The sequence below is a fragment of the Mustela erminea genome, chromosome 2, assembly GCF_009829155.1.
Source record: "Mustela erminea isolate mMusErm1 chromosome 2, mMusErm1.Pri, whole genome shotgun sequence".
Lineage (NCBI taxonomy): Eukaryota > Metazoa > Chordata > Mammalia > Carnivora > Mustelidae > Mustela > Mustela erminea.
In genome coordinates, this window is record NC_045615.1 from 60,432,346 (window position 1) to 60,455,594 (window position 23,249).

Sequence of the window (23,249 nt, forward strand, 5' to 3'; positions counted from 1 at the left end):
TCTGTGATGAATTGACCCTTTTATTCTTAAGAAATGTTTCTTTTTGTCACTGGTAATATTTCCTCTCTTGAAGTCTACTGTATCTGATATTTTACTATAACCTGCTTTTTATATCTAGTATTTCCATGGTGTAACTGTCATAACTTTCCATCCTGATACTAAACTATTTGAGTCTTTAATATTAAAGCATAATTTTTATGAAAAGCATATACTTGGGTCTTGCTTTTTTTTTTTTAAATTTTATTCATTTATTTGACAGACAGAGATCACCAATAGGCAGAGAAACAGGCAGAGAGAAAGAGGAGGAAGCAGGCTCCCTGCTGAGCCAAGAGCCCAATGCGGAGCTCTATCCCAGGACCCTGGGATCATGACCTGAACTGAAGGCAGAGGCTTTAAACCCACTGAGCCACCCAGGCGCCCAGATCTTGCTTTTTTTGTCCAGTCTGACCATCTCTACTTTCTTTTGGTCTGTTTAGTCCATTTTCATTGAATATAATTATTGATATAGTTGGGCTTAAGGTACCATCTTGGTAATTATTATATACTTGTGCCATCTGTTCCTTACTGCTTTTTTCCTCCTCTCCTGCCATCTTTTGAATAGTTAATTTTTTAAAATTCCATTTCCTCTCCTTCATTGGCTATATTTTAAACTGGTTTACTTTAGGGATTACAATATGCACCCTTGAGTCTACACAAATAAATACTATAATATTTCATATATAATGTAAGAACTTGACAGTGGTATACTTCCACTTACCCTTTTCCCTTCCTCTGTGCTATTTTTGTTCCACATTTTACTTCGGCATATGTTATAAACCCGAAAATAGATCATATTTTTTAATAGCACACAAGAAAAAAGGTCTTATACTTACCCCCGTTTTCATCATCTTTGGCCTTTTTATTCATCCGTGTACATCCAAATTGCTGTCCAGTATAATTTCCCTTCATCATGAACAACTCTCTTTAACAGGCTGCAGACCTGCAGAGGATGAATTCTCTCAGCTGTTGCTTATTTGAAAAATAATCCCAATTTCACCTTAATGTTTAAAGGTTATTTTGCTGAGTATAGAACTGTACACTAATCTTGTTTTTCCTTTCAGTATTGTCATCATTGTTTCTGATAAGTCAGCCATCATACTTATCATTATCCCTGCTTGTCCCTGGGTGTTTTTAGGATTGTTTTCTAGAGCATTAATTTTTATCAGTTTTTGTTGTGATGTGACTTAGCATGGTTTTGTCTTCATCCAACATGGCATCTTTGAGATTCATGATCTATGGGTTGATTTTTTTTTTTTTTTTAAACCAAATTTGGAAAATTCTTGGCCATTATTTCTTCAAATATTTTTTCTTCTCTTTCTCTCTAGGACTCTAAATGACACATATAAGACCACATGATATCATCTCATAGGTCATGAAAGGTGTCCTAATTTTTTTCTGCTTTTTGTCTCTGTGCTTCAGTTTAGATAGATTTTATTGACTAATATTCAAGTTTATTGATCCTTTCTTCTATAGTGTTCAATATGCTGATCAGGTCATCTAATAAAATCCCATTTTGATGTAGAATTTTCTATTGGCTCTTTTTCTTTTTTATTTCCATTTCTCTTCCAAGATTCCCTATCCATTTAGTATGTTCATTTTTTCCTTTATTTTCTTGGACATATTGCTACTAACAGTTTTAAAGTCATTGGTTGCTAATTCCATAATTTGTGTAATTATTTTCTTTTGAGTCATATTCTCCTACTTCTTTGCATGTTTTGCCCTTTTTGTTGTACTCTGTGGGTACTACATTGTAGAGATATGTATATTTGTCTTCCTTTAAACAGTGTTGAGTTTTGTTGTAGTAGGCAATAAATTTAACTGGTGAATACCTGGTTTTATAAAGTTGGGCTTAGAGTAGACTTTATTCTAGGGTATGCCCCTTATTCCAGGAACATGATCTTTCTGGTGTCAGAGCTAAATGCTCAGATTGTTCAGTGATGTCTCTTCATCCTGGATGATTGGAACATCAGTGTTTGCCATAGGTTCCCAAAACTTCTAGAATTTCCATTCAGCTCTTAGATCCCTGACAACTGTTTTTCTAGTAGGCTTTATAGAATCTTGTCCTGCACTAGCACAGCGTAGAATGTATTCATTACCAGAGGTGACCCCATGCAGATTTCTGAACGTTTTTGTCTATGTAAATTCCTCATTTCTGGTACCCTGCCCAGTGAGACTGGAGATCTCTGTTTGGACTCTATTTCCTTGTATCATGGTTTGGAACATAGTCAAAAAGTGATTTTAGAGCTCACCTCAAGTGCTTCCATGCCCAGTGTCTTCCATTATTCTTCAGTTATTTTGTATAATTTTACAGTTGTGTTGGGCACGTTCAATAATCATTACCCTGTCATGACTAAAACCAAGAGTCCACATTTTGACAAATCTGAAATTGCAGTGTTTCCTACTATTAATATAATACCATTTTTTAAAAGTACTTAGTATTTAATAATTTGGTGATACAAAGAAGTGAAGCTCTTGTATCTACTTTTCAGGCATTTATATCCATAAAAAGATGGTAAATATATAAAGTTAAATTGTAGTAGATCAGTATGTTGTCAGGTATAAAGTCACCAGTACACCTAAGTGTTAGAGCCCTTGTGTGGACTGCATAGCTGTAGGTTACAGAAGAAATACCGGGTTTCTGGGCAGAGGTCAGATTTGAGTAGAGGCTTGAAGAGTCGGTAATACATAAGTAAGAAAGATGGCATTTCAGGATGTAAGGCTACCATGACAAAACACAAGGTGGAAATGAAACAAGGCATTTTTGAATTATCTATCAGTCTGCTATAATAAAGCGTTTTGGTTAGGACATAGGAACAGATGATGTTTATAATATGATTTAATATAATAAATAATAAGCTGAGTGGTTGATGGGCTTTTGACCTTATAAAGGAGAATAGTAGGGAGGCTACTACTATCATTCAGAAGTGAGGCAATGAAAGTTCAACTAGGATACAACAGTGAGAATGGAAAGAGGGGGCAGATACAAGAAATAATACAAGGAAGAAATCAGCAGGAATCAGTTATTAACTGAATATGTGTGAGATAAGGAGAGGGAAAGGAGAAAAAGGTGACAGAACTTTTGACCCTGAGTACCTGAGACAATGATATATTGGCAGAAACGAGGAAGTCAAGAAGAGAGCCATTGCTGCAAGAATGATTAATTTGATTTTAGAGAGTTGAAATTAAGATTTTAGAGAATTGAAAGTACTAAAAGGTTTATTGTTTCTTAATGATATCTGTGCTTAATGCTAGTAACAATGTGTTAATACTTATATTTTGAAGGTTTTACAGTACTAATTTTATTTCTGTTTACATTACAGTATTTTTGACTAATGTACTTGTTTCCTTTGTTTTATTAGGAACTGAATAAGCAAATATAGTAAAAATGAGTACAGAATGTGGGGGTGGGGAATAGGTTCTGAATAGGACCCTAACAAAGAAAATATAATTACTGAATTGCCAAGATAACTAAACCACTCCATACACACCCTCCATTTCCTGTGGTACTTACCATGTTGCATTGCTTTTGCCTATATGTCTTCCTACCTACTAAACTGTTGCATTCGTTTGCTTTTGCTGTGTAAAAAATTACCACAAAGCTAATTAAAACACAAATGTTTGTTATTTCCCTTAATTTGGTAGACTCTGTAGGTCATCTGGTCTGGGCTGGTTCTGCTGATCTTTGAAGTCTTTTGGTTGCTCATCTGATGCTGTTTGGTTTAGGGGGGTGTCCAGTAGGACCTCTCTGCTCCACAGGATCTCCAATTCTCCAGTGGGCTAGTTTGTGCTTGTTCACATGGCAGCAGTGTTCCAAGAGAGCAAGAATTGCTGTTGCAAGGCCTCTCTTGAATCTCTCTCTTAAAAAAGCCTCTCTGGCTTTTTTTTTTTTTTTTTAAGACTATTTATTTGACAGACAGAGATTGCAAGTACGCAGAGCAGAGAGAGAGCAGAGGCCGGCAGAGAGAGAGATCACAAGTAGGCAGAGAGGCAGGCAGAGAGAGAGATCACAAGTAGGCAGAGAGGCAGGCAGAGAGAGAACGGGAAGCAGGCTTCCCGCTGAGCAGAGAGACTGATGCAGGCTCGATACCAGAACCGTGAGATCATGACCAGAACCGTGAGATCATGACCTGAACCGAAGGTAGAGGCTTAATCCACTGAGCCACCCAGGTGCCCCTGAAGCCGGCATTTAAAACTCACACTTCTATCTTATTCTATTTGTCAGAGCAACTTACAGGCCTGCTAAGATTCAAGGGTTGGAGAAGAAATAGATTTTACCTTTGGGTGGAATTGCAAAGAATGTTTGGTCATTGCTTCCAATCTACCACAACTGTGGGCCCTGGGAATACACTCTTGTATATTTTGCTGTCATGGGAAACTGACACATAGTAAGTCTAAATTTTTTTTTTCAATGAATGACTAAATTAATGAAGGAAGGAATGCTTTCAAGGAATATGTCAATATACCTTAGTTTTAAAGATCTACATTCTTTTATTCTACCATTAGTGAGTATAGTGTTTTCTATGGACATATTTTAGAAAGGGAGTCTCTTTATTCTCCTTCTATCCTTTGTAATTGAACAAAAGAGATATATATTTTTAAAGATTTTATTTGTTTGTCAGAGAGTGAGAAAGAGAGCACAAGCAGGGGGAGTGGCAGGCCGAGGGAGAAGCAAGTTCCTAAAGAAGCAAGGAGCCTGACATGGGACTCGATCCCAGGACCCTGGGTCATGACCTGAGCTGAAGGCGGATGCTTAACCAACTGAGCCATCTAGGCCTCCCCAAAGGAGATATTTAAAACAAAACAAAATAAAAAGCAGCTATTGTTGTTCTGGTATTTTCACCTTCACATTTGACTATCTCAGGAAGAACTCACTTGAGTGTGTTGTCACAGTCCTATTCTGCTTTTTGGGCTATGCACTGAATGGACTAGCTCCAACCTGAACATGCAGGAGACCTGGAGCAAAAATGCTGGATTAGAATGAATTAAATTTTAAGTCAAGGAAAAAATCACATCTGCCTCTTAGGTAGATGAACGAACCATAGTCTACAGAGTCAGATTAGCTAGCATTACTCTGTCAACCTCAGCCAATGACTTGCTGTCAGTAAACCTCGGTTTTCTCCTCCGGGACCATATTTCTCAGGAATATTGTGAAAATTAAGTGAAATGTGTAAAGCATGCTAGTGCTTCCTGATTCATTGGTAGTAATTGATGAAGTTTAGTTCTTTATACATGTGAACCAAAGTACTGTTATATGATGGCTTTCATCAGGTTTCTCTTTTGTGGCATTACTGACATTTGGGTTCGGGTATTTCTTCATTGTAAAGGGTTGTCCTGTATGTTACAGGGTCTTTAGCAGCATCTCTAACCTCTACACACTAAATGCCAGTAGGACTGTCCACTAGTGTGACAACTAATAGTGTCTCCAGACATTGCCAAATGTCCCTAGTGACAAAATACGCAGACATTTGATTCAACAGTAATAAGGATAGAGATAAAGAGGGAATGTGGCAGTGTACCCATACATGTGGGATAGGAAAGAAAAGTACTTGATTCTTCTCAGAATGCCTAAAATACTTCCTGTCTGTATTACTTTTCCCATAACCTAACATAAACGAGTTTATTATGCTCTAACAAAATGCTTAACGTTTACTGTGTGCCAATGACTATGCTAATATGCTTTACATGAGTTAACAGTTGGAGGTTGTGTATGTATCTTCTCTCTCTATTGGATTGGCATTCCATCGTGGACAGGGACCCGTACTAGCTCCAACCATGATGTGTTTGTACTTCTGAGGGAGCTATTTTCTCTGTTGGTCACATTGGTAGCATTGCACCCAAGTAAAGCATTAAGGAGCTGAAAATGGGTGGAGGTGTGGAAAACATGGAAAATGAGTTTATAGGAATCTAAATGTAGTAGATTACAAATACTGATTTTTTAAAAAAAATTTGTAATAAACAGCTATTTTGTGAAAAGTAACCACTAACGTTTCTTTCATCATCATAAACTCACATATCAGAAGAAAGATGTAAATAAATAGCCCCCTTTTTTTTTTCAAAGATTTTATTTATTTATTTGACAGACAGAGACCACAAGTTGGCAGAGAGGCAGAGAGAGAGGGGGAAGCAGGCTCCCTGCCGAGCAGAGAGCCCGATGCGGGGCTCGATCCCAGGACCCTGAGATCATGACCTGAGCCGAAGGCAGAGGCTTAATCCACTGAGCCACCCAGGTGCCCCAAATAGTCCCTTTAAAGTTAAATTTTTTCTGTTATATTTATTTGAAGAGGATTCCAGTAGTGCTTAGAAACTGCTCACTCATTCATACTTCATGTGTGATTCACGATGTCATTAATTGTTAAAGATGTTGGAGTTAAACTTTTAAGTTCAGCACAGCGTTTTTCTTTTTTCTTAAAAAAATGTATTTCTAATTACATAAATGAGTTAGAAAATTAAAACATAGGAACGTGTAACTTAGGTAGTAATAATCTCCATGTCACTATATATGGATACGAATTATTCTTTTTTATTAATTATTTTTATTAACATATAATATATTATTAGCCCCAGGGGTAGAGATCTATGAAGCATCAGGCTTACACACTTCACAGCACTCACCATAGCGCATACCCTCCCCAATGTCCATAACCCCACCACCCTCTCCCTACTCCCCCACACCCCAGCAACCCTCAGTTTGTTTTGTGAGATTAAGAGTCTATTATAGTTTGTCTCCCTCCCTGAATTATTCTTTTTAACAGCCACGTAATATGTATGGTAAGAGTGTAGCAAGATTATAATTAATCTGGCATCAAAGGACATTTAGGTTGTTTCCAGTTTTTTGCAGCAATGCATATCCTTGTACTAATTTTTTTTTTTTTTTTTTGCACATTTGCTCATATAATTCTTTAGCACAGATTTCTGGAAGTGGGATTGCCAAATCAAAAGATAATCTCAGTTGAATGTTTCCCATTATATGTAGTACACACATGTGTAAACCTTACAGTACATTTCCTCTGAAAAATTCCTCTGTCTAGATAAGTAGGCTTTATCTATATCAATTTATTATTCAACAGAGAATGGTGAAAAGTCACTGTCTTTCCTCTAATTTCATCTTCACTGCTATCTAGGTTGTTATTAAAATTATACCTAAGTGGTGTCTGTTATAGCTGAATATAATCTTGGAAATAGACCCTTATCTCTCTGATTCCCAACTGCATCCTCTGAATGGCACCTAAAATTCTGTTTTTTGAACTGCAGATTGTCAATGCGTTTGAAAAGCTTGTTTTTCTTTTTAATGAAATCTAATAGAACAAAAAGGGTATGTTGCCTTACAGCGGGCCCTGATAAAAAAAAAAAAATGTGAATATATTTGATCCTAGAAAATTCCTCCACTTATAAGGAGGGAAGTGGCCTTGGTCGTGCTCCCTTCACTAAGAACTCTTTATGCTGGCCTTTGATGTCAGTGGTAAGATTGTCACAGATGTGCAGAAAATAATCCATTAGACTTTTCATGTAGAACTCATCACATGTTTAGAACTTAGCCAGTTACATTATGCTTCTCAAGTGAGAAACACAAACAATCCCAGAAGAAGCTACTTTATTGCTACTTGGCTATATTTTCTATTTCTCTTTCCACAGTGTGAACATTTTCCTGAAAACCTCACCATTGGGAGAGAGAGATGCAGAGCTTAGGCCCATCTTCTCACTAGTCAACCCAGTATCTTCCTTTCTGTTTCAAGGTCCTTCCTCAAAAGCACAGAACTGTGCGCAGGGAAAGTGAGAGGAGGGCTCAAGGAGAAGGGGGCCAGGAGGGGCTTTCCCTGGTCTTTCCTAATCCTTCAGTTCCAAAGGCTTAGTTGGTGTTTCAGAATTTTGAAATAAAACTTGCTTTTACAATTAATGCAAATATGACTCAGTGATTCACCCTTTCCAAAGAATTCTTGGTTTTTTTTTGACATTTTATTTTTAAAATTATGAGCTAACATTGACATCACTCTGAGGGTTCCTATTACCTCAGCTCCTCACGGTGAATTTAACTGCCTTACAAAGCCCGTAGAAGTTCAGATTTCAGTCACCACCCGGGTATCTCTTGGGCTGCGATTGGGCTTTTAAAATCATGATCTTTTGACACACGTTTCTGCGAAAAGCCTGGGGAGGATGTTGGGAGGAAGACTATGTTTAATTGGGTAATTTGTCCAGTGCCTACAGTTTAGAGATTCCTGTTAAAGTTTTAACTACAATAAGGATCATGATAAGAACCCTGTTACAGTTAGAGTAGTTTTAGTTGAGTTTTTAAAATCAAAGTGAGGGCCACTGTATTTTAAATCCATACATTCAAAGGTCAGGAAATGATCTACAGCTATATGTACATGTACACACACATATATATTCAAAGTCACGGGTACTCAATGGATTCTATCAGTTTAATAAGTCAGTGGTCTTGCTTACATTAATGGAAAGCCTAAAGGCAAAAAGGAAATAAAAAAAGATCTTAATATTTGTCTTGGAAGCTTGGACTCTTATGGTGTTCTAAGAATAAGGATTTTCCACATGGAATATTGTAACTGCCATTAACACTGCATTTCAGTGTAACACTGACTATTTTATTAGTATTCTCCAGGTAACTGAAAATTATGATGATGACTATATAATATAGATATATACCTAAGTACATATAAAAATCCAGGTTTACAGAGCGAGTTATGATTTGTTCTTTGAATGGGCATTTATTAGTCAACTAATCTACTCCAAGCTCAACAAAATTCTGCTGTTCTCAGAGGTTGATCCCATCAAAACCTCTATTTTACAGATGAGGAAACAGAGGCCATAGTGAGTTTCATTGTATATCCAAAATCACACACTCAGCAGTGGGAAAATGCTGGAATTTTGAATGACTTCATTCCTTTTTACTGTATCAGGACAATTTTCCCTTTTTTTAAGCTACTTCTCTTAATTGATTACAGTTATTTTTCAATCTTTAGCAGTTTTATGTTTTAGACAAATATTTCTTTCCAGTCTGCATGGAGTTCTTATTTACTGGACACACTTTTTTCCCTTCTGCTGAAGTTGAACCCTGCTCTGTATGCCGCTAGCAACCCTCACGAGCCTTGCTCAGTCCTCGTCAGGCACGAGGGCTCTGGCAGGAGAGGATTTCATGGGAAACCAGGGTCCTCTTTGGAGGATCTTGTCCTTACTGGAGATGTATTTGTTAGGGTAAAGGTTAGCCTGTTTTTAAAAAATATTTTTATTAATATTTATATTAACATATAATGAATTATTTGCCCCAGGGGTACAGGTCTGTGAATCGTCAGGCTTATACAGTTGACAGCACTCATCATAGCACATCATACCCTCCCCAATGTCCATAACCCAACCACCCTCTCCACCTGCCGCCCAGCAACCCTCAGTTTGTTTTGTAAGATTGAGAGTCTCTTATGGTTTGTCTCCCTCCCGATCCCATCAGCCTGTTTTACTAGAGAGACCCAGCAATACACTAGTCAAAGAACAAAGACACTTCTTCTTTCTCACACCACCACCAGTATTAGCTGTCATTCGTCATCACCCATGTGGAAGAAGCTAGGTCTCCTTCACGTCTAGGTTTTATCCAGCAGGAAAGAGAGAGAAGCACACAAACATGAAGGACACGTGGGGAGGGCCTCAAGCCCAGACCTGGAAGAGGCACGCAAATAGTTTTGACATTCCCCTGGTGAGCATTTCAGCAAGTGGCCACCCCTAATTCTAAGGAAGTGTGGGGTAGAGTCAAGCTGAACAGTCACATTTCCAGCCACAACTATAACCATGCAAAGGGAGACAGACAGATTTTAGTGTGCAGTTAAGATTCTCACCCAGAATCTCAAGTGCTTTAAAGACTTCATGAAAGAAAAAAGAAAAACTTGTCTCAGGAATGCTGTATACCTGAAATTAATGTAAAATCATGTGTCAACTATATTTCAGTAAAAAATAGAAGAAAAATTTATTGGGGGAATTAATATTTGCTTTCAGCCTTTTTTTGTCCTTTAATCTTTCATGTAGATAGATCTAAAATTTGATCTAGGTAACTTTAATAAAATCAGCCTGTATTTAAAGTAATGATAAGGATAGTTCTTAAGTAAGTAAGCCCAAAATGATATGTGATTTTTAGATAAATTTTTTATCTGGCCACATGGTTTCTCACTTTTTTCAGGGTCTCCAGGTAGTCAAAGATTGCTAGGGCCTGCGGTACATTAATATCTGGCTGGGATTGATTAAATCTGAGATGATAGCCTTGATAATAAGGACTCTTATAGTCTTTCCCTACCACTTTTTTTTTTTAAAGATTATCTGAGAGAGAGAGTACACATGGGTGTGCGAGTGAGGGGAGGGGCTGAGGCAGAGGGAGAGGGAGAATCTCAAACAGATTCCACTGTGAGCGTGGAGCCCGGCACAGGGCTAGAACTCAGGACCCCTCATGACTGAGCTGAAACCAAGAACCAGACACTTAACCGACTGAGCAGCCCAGGTGCCCTTCTCTACCACTTGGACAAGGGTAGGAAATGACTCCCTGAAGTGGAACGTGCTGGAGGGCAGAGCACTGCACACGTTAGCTGTCCTCCCCTGGTGCTGTGCAGATCACTGACAGGCCCCTCTGACAGCAGGAGGACCCTCTCTGAGCTTCTCAACTTGAACTCTGGGTAGAAAGCTTAGGCACAGTTCTAGGACCATCACAGAATTCATAAAAGGCTGGAAAAGAATCTACACCAAGCACTAAGACTGAATCTTCGAAGTCTAGGTGGTGACAAATAAAAGTGACCTCTAAGAATTGAATTATGTATGCTTTCCATATAGAGGATGAAGACTGGTTTCACCAAACTCCAGGACACTGTTGTGAGCTTGCCCCAGTTTTGGATTGTACATATGTGGTAATTCCTTGATTGTGCAATTTTTCTGCTAGTAGATTTCAATTCCAAAAAGGAACTACTCTTCTAAGGTTGCTGTCCCCCCTTCTAAGATCTTTTAAAAAGGATTATGTTTGGTGTTACTGGAATAATGTAGTTTACTCCTACATGATGGAATTCTTAAGTGTCATTCCATTCTTATAGTTTGGTTTGGTTTTGTTTTGATGCACAGCTCCAGAATGGCAGAAGACGATACATATTTGGGAGCACATGACCAAGTAAGTATTATAATCTCACCGATAATTTTTTTATAAATGGATTCATATTTTTAAATATACAGAGGCAGCAGTATTATTTATCAGGAAAACTCTAAAATTGGTAAAAATTTATTTTAAATTGTTTTTGTCACTTCTCTGTCCCTCCATGTGAGGTCAGAGGGGACATGTCCTATAAAATGAGTAACTCAAATTCTCCTATCACACATACTATTGCATAAAAATTATATATGCTACAGGTCAAATGATAACTACCATATTATTTTCCTTGGGCTACTGTAACAGATGATCACAAACCAAATGGCTTAAAACAAACAAACAAATATATGGGGCACCTGGGACATAGTCAGTTAAGCATACACCTCTTGGTTTTGGCTCAGGTCATGATCTTAGGGTTGTAGGATCAAGCCCGCATCAGGCTCTGTGCTGGGTGTGGAGCCTGTTTGGGATACTCTCTCCCTCTCTCTCTGTGTCCTCCCCCTTTCCCTCTCTAAAAACAAAACAAAGCAAGAACAGAAATATATTCTCCTACAGTTCTGGAGGCTAGAGATATCAAAATCCAAAATCAAGATCATGACAGGGTCGGTTACTTCTGTAAGTTCTGAAGGAGACTTGGTCTCAGGCCTCTCTCTCTCCTAGCCTGCCATGGTTGCCAGCAATCCTCTGCACTCCTTGGCTGGTAGCTGGATTGCTTCTGCGCGCCTATCTTCTTCCCTGTGTGTCTTCCTGTATCTTTGTACCAAATCTCCCTCTTCTTTCCTCTCACAAAGTCCCCAGTCATTGGATTAAGGGTCCATCCTTCAGTGTGACCTCATCTTGACTTGATTACATCCATGCAGAACTTACTGCTAAGTAAAGTTATGTACACAGGCACTGGGAGTTAGGATTTGAGTGTATCTTTTGGGGGAAAACACAAAATATTTTTTTAAAACTCATCTAACAATGAAGCAAATTAGTGTCATGAAAAGACCTCTGGCCTTAGAATTCAGATATCTTTATGTAGGTGCTGGCTGCTACTTATCAGCTCTTAAAACTTGAGGCATCACTTAGCCGCCCACATCCCACTTTTCTCATTTGCAAAATAGGAATTCTAGTCCCATACTCACAAGGGTGTTGAAAAGACTGAATGGGCAGTGAATGTGTTTTGGGAACATAAAACTGTTCATTATAAATTCACTTTCACTTATGAAGGGATTCCAGTGTCTTTTTTTCCCTTTTCACCCAACTTTTTACCCTGGAAAATTTCAGGCCTAGAGAAATATTGAATAGTCCAACAGATCTTGGTAAATTATTAATATTTTGCTTCCTCCCCATCCTTCCCTCCCTCCCTCTGTGTGTGTATGTATATATACAGATACATACATACATACATATGTGTTTTATATACTTTATATTAGATATATGTTAAATGAACCATTTGAAAGCAGCTTTCAGACTCTAGGGTAATTATAATAACAATATTATATTTGTAACTAATGATTTTTAAGAAGTATTTAAAATATTGAGGTTTATTTATTCATCAGCTATTTATTGAGGCACTACTATGTACCAGAACATTGGCTAAGAAGGACTACAAAACAAGTGCTGCAGCTGCCATTCTAATAGGAGGGACAGAAACATAGTTTCTATATGGTGATAAATGCCATTGTAGTAATTTGCACAGAATGATCCAGAAATGTCCAAAGTGATCACTCTGCTACCTGGGAGGGAAGGGCAGGGTTATGAAGGACTTTCCAGAGAAAGTCTATGTATGTTGTGATTTGGAATATGTAGTTTGCTAGACTAGATATGTTAAATGAACCATTTAGATATGTTAAATGAAGCATTACCTACCGGGAATACTAGGTAGCAGGACACCCTGGCCCGAGACTCCTAACCATTTCACATTAAAACTTTAGCAGCGGGTGCCTGGGTGGCTCAGTGGGTTAAGCCTCTCTCTTCGGCTCAGGTTATGATCTCAGGGTCCTGGGATCGAGTTCCACATCGGGATCTCTGCTTGGCGGGGAGTCAGCTTCCTCCTCTCTCTCTCTCTGCCTGCCTCTCTCTGCCTACTTGTGATCACTCTCTTTGTCAAATAAATAAATAAAATCTTTAAAAAAAAAAAAACTTTAGCAGCAACCACCTAAAAAGTGGATTTTCCAAATTTACACATGCAAACAATCAGTCAGGAAAATAAAACCAAAAGTGAAATACTTTTTAAAGTATCTGGTATCACTTCTTCAAATCAAATAAACTTGTGCAGCATTCACTACTCTTGATAATGTTCTGATTTATTTAGAAAGAATGAGTAGGCATTGCTTTTCACATTAAGATGCTCCTTTTGAATTTTATTGTACAAATGGTGATATAGGATCAATCTAGGAACACTTTCTTTGATTACAGCAGAAAAGATATTGGCTACTCATTTACCTTTCACTTTTTTTTTTTTTAAGATTTTATTTATTTGACAGACAGATCACAAGTAGGCAGAGAGGCAGGCAAGAGAGAGGAGGAAGCAGGCTCCCTGCTGAGCAGAGAGCCCAATGCGGGGCTCCATGCGGGGCTCAATGTGGGGCTCAATGCGGGGCTCGATGCGGGCCTCGATCCCAGGACCCTGGGACCATGACCTGAGCCAAAGGCAGAGGCTTTAACCCACTGAGCCACCCAGGCGCCCCTACCTTTCACTTTTAATATGCTATCTCTAACATTGGAAGGCAAACTCTAACCAGCATTAGGGCTGTTCTGCTTGGTTTTAGACCGTGCTTTCTTGTCTATACGCAGGAAATCTTACCAACAAGAGATGGTTCTTTATGCCACACAAAAGTAAGACCTGCTGAAAACATTCATTTTGAGAGTTTTTCTTATGTGGGCACTTTTGTGATCATCAGCAACAGATGGGGTACGATCTGATATTTCCATTTTTGAGGCAAGAGGTTCTTGAAGTAGGTGGGTTTTTTTTTTTTTTCCCTTGTCTCAAGCTTAATGGTATGTATTTCCTGAGGCATTCATGTCCTCAGTGAAATATCCTGCGTGTTTTAATGTATTATGGAATTTGCTCTCTGACTGTGACCTAAAGCACGCAGCAAGCTGCAGCTCACAACCTGGCTTCTGTCTGCCTCGTCTGAAGTGGAGTGTGTGCCTCGCTCCCAAGACCAGTGCTCTGCTCTCTACTAGATTAGTTTGGCCCCTCCACCTGCTGCAGGACCAGAGAGAAGACATTTTCTTGCCAGGTCATCTCTCTTACTCTGAGACCGACGGGCCAATACTCTCTGTAAGGTGGGGCCCGTTTTTTAAGATAGCATAGGTTGTTTTTGTTTTTGTTTTTTCTAAAGATTTTATTTATTTACTTGACAGACAGAGATCACAAGTAGGCAGAGAGAGATGAAGGGAAGCAGGCTCCCTACTGAGCAGAGAGCCCAACACAGGGCTCAATCCCAGGACCCTGAGATCATGACCTGAGCCGAAGGCAGAGGCTCCAACCCACTGAGCCACTCAGGGGCCCCGATAGCATGTTTTTTGATTCTTATTATTTTCTTTCCAGTGAACAACAAATAGCATAGATAAACTTTACTCATAAGCACTGAAGTGGAGCAGATTTACTGTTCCTCAATTGAATTATTTGCATACCTCACAGCTGGATCTGAAATGTTCTTTATTTAAACACCGTGTTTCTTACTCTTGATTTAACTAGGCATGCTAGGCTCATAGGTCCCAGGAACCTCCAATAATATACTAATAAAAAAAAAAAGGAGGGGTGCCTGGGTGGCTCAGTCAGTTAAGCATCTGCCTTCAGCTCAAGCATCAGCCTTCAGCTCTGGTCATGATCCCAGGCTTCTGGGATCGACCCTGCATCGGGCTCCCTGCTCAGCAAGGAGTCTGCTTCTAGCTCTCCCTCTGCCCCTCCCCCCAGCTTGTGTATGCTCTCTTGCTTGCTCACTCACTCTCTCTCAAATAAATAAATAAATAAGTATCTTTAAAAAAAGAAGGAGTAAACTGTAATGCTGGTTTTTCTTGTTGTTTAACACCAGCTTACTAACTAGCGTATCATAAAGAATGAAATGCGGTTGGTTTATGTGCGGTCCACAGATGTTTCAAACAGATGACTTATTTAGATTGAAACAAATACTAAGCTCAGAAATACGAATTTTAAGTCCTGAATAAACTAATTGGAAAGGAAATTTTCTCTTGGGGTAGGTAATTATTAGTGACTTATCGAGATAGAATACATAATTCAATCAACACATACCACTTACCCATTGTGTTAGTTCTCTGTTGCTACTGTAACCAATTACCATCCGTTTAGTGACTTAAAACAACACAAATTTATTCTCTTACAGTCTGAATGTCAGAAGTCTAAAATCCAGGTGTTCGCAGGGCTGCGTTCCTTCTGGAGGCTTTCTTGTCCTTGCTTCTTTGAGCTTCTAGAGGAGGCCTACATTCCTTGGCCCGTCACCCCTTCATCATATTAACTTCTTTTTTCCAGTCAGACCTTCTACTGTACACTTTGATCTCCTCCATCCCTCTTACTGGGCCCACTTAGATAATTCAGGATTATCTATGTTCCTATGAGAAAGAGAGAGAGCATGAGCAGTGGGGACTGGCAGAGGGGTGGGCAGAGGGATAGGGACAAGCAGAACTCCTCAGTAAGCAGGGAGCCCGATGCGGGGCTCAGTGCCAGGGCCCTGAGCTCATGACCTGAGTGGAAGTCACTCAACAGACCAAGCTACCCAGGCACTTCTGTGTTCATATTCTTAACTTAATTACATCTGCAAAATTATTTTTGCTCTATGAGATAGCATTTGCAGGTTCTGGGGATTAGAATGAAGTTGTCTTAGCGGGGAGGGTGCATTATCCAGCCTGTCACACCCACCAAATTCCAGGTATTTTGTATTGTGCTAGGTAAATACAGGTAGGGGAAAAAAAAGTGAGGGAGCTCTCTGCTGAGTTGTATCTGCTGCTTAGGCTGAAAGTTGTATTTTCAATTTTTTTGTAAATCGCTCCAGGGCTATTGCCTAATTCTTATAGGTCTTGAAGTTGTATGGCTAGAGTAGGCATTTCTTTACCATCATAAAAGAAATATTTCTAGGATTTCTAGGACTATATTCCTATGCTCATATTTTTGAGAGTACAGTATAAATCATTTATTAAAAAAATATTAAGGATCCACTCTGCAATAAACAGACACTGGGACCTAAAGAAATACTAATAAGCAAGCTACACCGGGTGCTGGCTTCTGTGGACTTTATAATTAGGTCATTTTTCTCAAATTCCTTTGTCACATAAACATGGCCCAAACATGTAAAGTTCTGTGTACATGAGAATTTCACTAGGTCTCATGAAAGTGTTTTTAAAATCCTGATTTGAAATATTTCCAGATATTTTTTTGCTTTGGTTATCCAATAATTGTTTTAGGTGTTCCAACTTCAAATATTTAATACAATGTTGGAAAAATAAGGATTGAATTATATAAATTTTCCTTTTTACAGATGTTTCCTTTGGATTCTTTGTCTCATACAATATTTAACCCAGAATTATTTCAACCAGACATGGCACTACCTACAGGTAAGAAACCTCTTCATTCCTGTTATCCTGCCATTTATTTTGCTTTTGCTTTTTTTTTTTTTTTAAATTCAAGATTTGCTAATAGCTTCTTTTAGACAGTCAGTAAGACTCCTAGAAAGGAAATGGTATATATGTTTTAAAAACCAACTGTCACTAGACTTGTTGGAACTATATTTGCACAAACATGTTCCACCCCTCTTACCCATTGTTTGACTTAAACAGTTGTTAGTCATATCTGTGAGGATGGCTTGGAAGGACTTTTTTTCTGGTAGCATTTTCCTTTTCACTCAGTCTTAATAGCTGTTGATTCTGTACAACTCCTCTTTCCTTTATCCCAGATGCACACGAGGTACTCTCCACTTCTCAGACCTATTCCCCAAACATTTATGTGAGTGTCTGTTGGGTGCCATCCATGATGTCAGGCTCTGGGGAAACAAAGTTTCTAAAAGTTTACAAAAATCATAAACATCATCTCAGTAGAAAAATCATCTTTTTAAAAAGATTTTGCCGGGTGCCTGGGTGGCTCAGTGGGTTAAGCCGCTGCCTTCGGCTCAGGTCATGATCTCAGGGTCCTGGGAGCGAGTCCCGCATCGGGCTCTCTGCTCGGCAGGGAGCCTGCTTCCCTCTCTCTCTCTGCCTGCTTCTCTACTTGTGATCTCTCTCTGTCAAGTAAATAAATAAAATCTTTAAGAAAAAAAAAAAAAAAGATTTTGCCTTCACATTCTGACATTGGATAAAACTTGTGATAATCATCCTTCCTTCTAACATAACTATGTTTTAACAACAAATTGTTGAATCTCATATGAATGGTTTTAAAAATCAGCTCATTTCATCTCTTTTTATTTATTGATTTGTATGTAAGGTTTGTGCGATGGCTCTTTTTATGTGCTCCTCATATCACCAGTGGGACTTAACATATGCTCCCAAACAGATTGAGTAAATTTTGTAAGGTGTATATAGAACAGTTTTGTACTGGGGGCATCTGGCTGGCTCAGTTAGTAGAGCACATGACTCTTGATCCCAGGGTTGTGAGTTTGAACCCCATGTTGGGTGTAGAGATTACTTAAAAAAAACAAACAAACAAACAAACTAATAAAACAAACAACAGCAACAACAAAAAACAAAAAAACCTAGAGACTTTTATACTCACTAAAGTGGACATCAGCTATTCTGTTTACCATGGACTTGGGTTGTCCTCATTGAAAGACTTCATCCGGTTTGGATCGTTCTCACTTAAAATTATTATTGTTACTACGGTGCCCACTTTTCATTTCTTAGATCAAAAATGAAATGACCTTTTTTTTTTTTAATCTCTATTACGTATATCTAGGAATACTTGGGATGGAAAAAATAAATCTGCTCTATGTCCCCCTTCCTAGCAGAAGTCATGTACTGCTGAGGCCTGTCTTGCTTTACAAAGGGTATTTTGTAGGCTGCCGTGGTCTCGTGAAGTGCTGTGAATTCTGAGCCGTAGGTCAACTTCCTGTGAACAAGTAGAGATCTTGGTATCTTCTGCATTTCCTGTGAACTTTTTATTCTGGGGTTCAAAGTTCTTTCTTAGTATCAGTGTTTTATTGAAAGCCTAGGAACTTGGTTCTGCCCCCGGAAAACATAAACATTTCCATTTAATGCTTTGTAAATGCCAAACAGTACTCTGAGTAGATGCTTTCTTAATGTTTTTATTTCATCAAGTTTATGGAGGTTGAAAAATCTCTGTAAATATGAGGTAGTCAGAGCTTCATGTTGTAGAAATTATTTTGCCATAGTATTAGAAAAACTCTTAAAATTATACCACAAAATCTCATATCCCCATTATTACCTCATCATTTTTACTGTTATGTTTTTCCCTCTCTGTTGCAGTCCAGTTTTTATGATCCAAGATTTATGGATGTTTTATTCACATTTTAAAAGGGTAGAGAGGTTATGTAGACCAATATAACCTGTAATTCTTATATGGACTGTTGTATCTTCTTGAAATCTGGAACTATTAGTTCTACTACTTCTTGAAAACTCTCTGTGATAACATACAACTTTTAGGTCTATAATGTTATATGTAAGTTAAATTTTTCTACATAGTGGGATATTACTTCATGGCATAGAAATGTGGCCAAAAGAAAATTGGCATTAAAATGAATACATGCATATCAAATCTAGTTTTCTAGTTGATTTAACTTTTGAGTGTGTTCACTAAAAGAGAAAAATGGCCCCATTTCACTAATAAAATTCCCAAACCTTGGAATTTCTCATACTTAAAGGAAATTAAGCCATATAGCAAAAATAATAACAAACCTTCCAAGTATTTTTAGAAGAGTTATTAAGTGAGAGATTGCAATTTAATGTAAATGTGACCTAACTCTTCTGTATTTTCCATGACATACAAAGGTTACTTTTTTTAGAAGTCTCTCTTTTTTTTTTTTTTAAAGATTTTATTTATTTACTTGAGAGAGAGACAGTGAGAGAGAGCATGAACGAGGAGAAGGTCAGAGAGAGAAGCAGACTCCGCATGGAGCTGGGAGTCCGATGGGGGACTCGATCCCGGGACTCCAGGATCATGACCTGAGCTGAAGGCAGTCGTCCAACCAACTGAGCCACCCAGGCGTCCCAAGAAGTCTCTCTTTTTGATTTAGCTTTGTAGAGGGAATTTTTTTTTTTAAGATTTTTATTTATTTATTTGACAGAGAGAGATCACAAGTAGGTGGAGAGGCAGGCAGAGAGAGGAAGGGAAGCAGGCTCCCTGCTGAGCAGAGAGCCCGATGCGGGGCTCGATCCCAGGACCCCGGGACCATGACCTGAGCCGAAGGCAGAGGCTTTACCCACTGAGCCACCCAGGCGCCCTGTAGAGGGAATATTTTTATGAGTAGATTGGTTACATTATCACACAAGCTGTATTAGTAGCATGAAAATATTTCTATTTCTAAGCAATTTTATCTCCTTATCAAAAATTAAGTCCTAGCCATTTTTTGGAATTTTTAAATTGCAGCTTTTTTCCTAAAAGTATTTTAAGGTATCCAGGATAAATTTCATATAGATAAAAGAAGATAATTTTCTTAAATTAATACTGCATTGGCCAGTCACTACCCATTTTTCCTTTCCTTATGTATGTTTTGTTTCAAATTTAGTCATTTTTTAACTGACTTCCTTATAAATTTCTTGCATAGTAACAGGAAATAATTACACCTTTGTTTCCTCCAGTTCTCTAGCCTTATCCGGATTTGTCATGACACGGAGAAGATAAAAATAAATTCTCTCTTAAGTTATAGTTTACTTTTTAATTTCAAAATGAAGGTTTAAATCTTCATAAACTTGTTTATCCAAAATATTATGAACTTCTGTTCTCTAAAAGAATAAACTTCTGGATAAGAGACTGTAACGACTGAAATGACCACAGAACCGTTCTCTTAGAATTTTGTTGGTATCAGACATCCTAATTTACAGTCAAATGAGTGAGAAACATTATATGCCTCTGTTACAGAGCTGTGGGTTATTAGACTATTAACATAAAAACCAGCTGGGGAGCTTAGGGACTTTCTCATATCGAAATTTGATTTTATACTGTCAGAGGTTCTGATTTGCCTTTGATTTTTCCAAAGTCAGATATAGTCAGGGTATAGATTAAGCTTCTAGTCTTCTTTATGTTCTTGCAATAATTTATTGAAATGCACCTATCTTCAGTTAAATTATTTTCAAGAAGGATTTTCTAAAATGCCTGTGCTGTTCTAGAGGAGTTGATGTGAGAGTATTCAGTATTCGGAAATTGTACACAAACATCAAAAGCTATGAATTAGCAAGAAAAGTCCACCAGACTTTTGGTCTGATAGACCAGATGAAATTTGGGAGGGCAGGGGAAGCAACCTAGCCAGCTGGGGAATGAAGGCGGCACGTAGGGATTCAAATAAGGGAAAGGAACTGAACACTTAGTTCAGGAAGGGCAGGTAGCCTGAGATCACTCTGTGTGTTTCACGAATGTGGGTGCCAGCTCGATCTCTTCTACTTTCACATGAGGCTCCTTATCTTTGAGGAATGGAAGTCAGTGTCTAATGATGTGAAGGCAAAAGGAAATGTCATGGTGCCCAGGATATGGTTGCTGCTTTTAATTGGTATTTGTGTCATTTTCAAAATGCTTTGTTAGTAGTCAAGATTGTGTTGACCTCTTCATCCTTGCCAGACAGACATCACACCTTTTCTTGGATCATGCAATGTGCTATCACCATTCGACAAATGCTTATTTATTGTGGTTCTCTAAAGGCATAAAACCGTTATTAAAAATAAATTTGCTAGTCAAATGAGGAAGTTAGATTGTATCGGTATGGAATATTAGCTAAAAAATGAATTTGAAACCTCTATTTAAAAACATAATTTCAGGGTTTTTTGTTTTGGTTTTTTTTTTTTTTTTTTTGCTTTATATTTTGTAGCCAATTTGAGAAACCTCACAGTTTCTTTTGCTTTCTGTTTGTTGTTTTCGCTTTTAGCAGATGGTCCATACCTTCAAATATTAGAGCAACCTAAACAGGTAAGAGTTAAAGGGATGGGACTTTGTCTTTAAATGTGAGATCCATAAGTCTCATATTCGTATCTCAAGCACTGAGTAAAATGACAAGTGAATTTTACGAAGGGCATAGCTTATCTAGAAAGGCAGCAGCCTGCCAAATGATCTGATAACTTCATTTGTCTACTTCACATTCCTCTTAGTCATTCTTCCAAGCGTCCTGAGCCTCAGTAGTAGTTCTGTAAAACCTAGATGATTATAGATCCTTGCTATCTCACTATCTCCACCATCGCTGCGTAGCAGGCCACTCCTAGGAAAGGCAGAGGGTGTCTCCATTCATTTCCATTTATAAGGAAATGTCCATCCATGCAGTTCGTATACACTAATGTACACCCATCAACTCTGTTCCTGCACAACTCTGTTCTTCACTTTTCCTCCTTCCTTTAGAAGCTCCAGCCTGTTTTGTTTTTTCTTTGGAGCATGTGACCTAAGATTTTAAGTACCAGTGGGGTGTAGGTAATGTATTAAGAGGGACAATTGAGTCCTTGTCCCTCTGGTGTTAACCGGAGACTCACCCCCGTTGGAGACTGAAGAGGAGTATTTTATTTTGTTGGGTTCTTCCTCTTACCACTAATTTTATCGGGGATGCCTGGGAATTGAAGTGGCTTCCTCACCATGCCCCGACTGTGTGCATAAATATTTACTGGAAATTAGATGAGACCATTTTTATGAAAGAGGAGGGAAGAGCATCTTTGTGCTTCTCTTAGAGGGTATGGGGAGAACTGAATTATTAGGGGATTTTTAGACTGGTACAAGTCCCCACAGAATGAGGACAGAGTGAGTAGATCTCTGAATGGATGTGCTTACCACATTTGACGAGACTGGAGATGCATATACCTGCTGTCTCGCACTTACTACCCAAAACATTTCTTAATGTTTCCAGCAGCTAGGTAGAGTGAGTGTAACACTTCTCCTTTGTGTAATACTGAACCAGTGCTAACTAGGTCAAGAACTTAAATAAAGCATCCATCCATTGTGGTTACTGCAATTGTGATATGTGTTCAGATTTCGGTTAGAATTTAAAGGATAGAACTATCTTAACTATCATTGTAGGCTGAACTGAGATAAAAAGCTTTCAATGTGGAGAATGCCACGTGAGACTTCGGACATTGTTCTGGCATTTGCGGTGGCAGACCCACTCCATGGGCTGCCAGCAGGACTTGCTTTGCCTTACCTCCATGTCCAGTTCTTTAATGTGACTTCTCACAAGATGTAGCCGTTTTCTCAAAGACCCTCCCGGTGCAAGTTTATCTCCTGGAAGCCTGTGCAGTGGTCTGGCCTCCTGGAAAATTCCCTAACTTGCAAAATGCATTAACTCATGAGAATGAGACATCAAACCCAAATCTGTTGTCTCTGCATACCAGGCAAAGCATGTTTTTCAAACATCTATTTTCATAAGCATAAATAATAAGAATTTTTAAATGCAGTTCCCTATTATGGGTCCAACAGTCATAAGGAAAAATTGACACCTATGATTTACCTAAAGGGCTGTGTAGTTCCAAAATTCAAAATTTAATTCACTCCACACAGATGTCTAAAAGCTCACCTGAGTAACACAATGTGTTTGTTTACCAAGCTGATGTTATTTTGATGTCTGACTCCAGTGAAAGTAAAAAGATTGCATTCAAGTCAGACTTTCTGACCGGATGAATGTAGCCCTTGCCTTTGAGGTTGATGACTCATCGTAAGCAAATGGAGTTACTAAAATGAATGGCTGTGGATCGGCAAACCTCTAATTTCAAAAATTTAGAATCAGAAACACATTTCGACTATCCATGTGAAGACATCCTATCTCCCTGAAAAAAATGTAATAAATTTCCATCCTCAGGTTAAAAATTCCTATGCACAGAAGTTTAGATCCTCTTACACAACCATGAATGCTACCTATTGTTTTTCAAACTGTTTGCAAGCTATTGAGACATATCTCTTTCCTCATATTTCATTTGACATGACTCCCAATAAAATATAAAAGTATAAGTG

General features: G+C 38.4%; 1 protein-coding gene across 3 annotated transcripts in view; it reads left to right on the forward strand.

The window, feature by feature from the left end:
- NFKB1 (nuclear factor kappa B subunit 1) overlaps positions 1–23,249 on the forward strand; it is a 119,988-nt gene that overhangs the window by 13,010 nt on the left and 83,729 nt on the right. Inside the window, exons 2-4 of one of the 3 annotated variants that reach the window (XM_032333025.1) lie at positions 11,140–11,185; positions 16,648–16,723; positions 21,193–21,233. In XM_032333025.1, coding sequence (XP_032188916.1) covers positions 11,147–11,185; positions 16,648–16,723; positions 21,193–21,233 — 156 coding nt within the window. In that variant the 5' untranslated portion in view covers positions 11,140–11,146. The remainder of the gene's footprint in view (positions 1–11,139; positions 11,186–16,647; positions 16,724–21,192; positions 21,234–23,249) is intronic. The other 2 variants (XM_032333023.1, XM_032333024.1) reach the window with 2 other exon arrangements.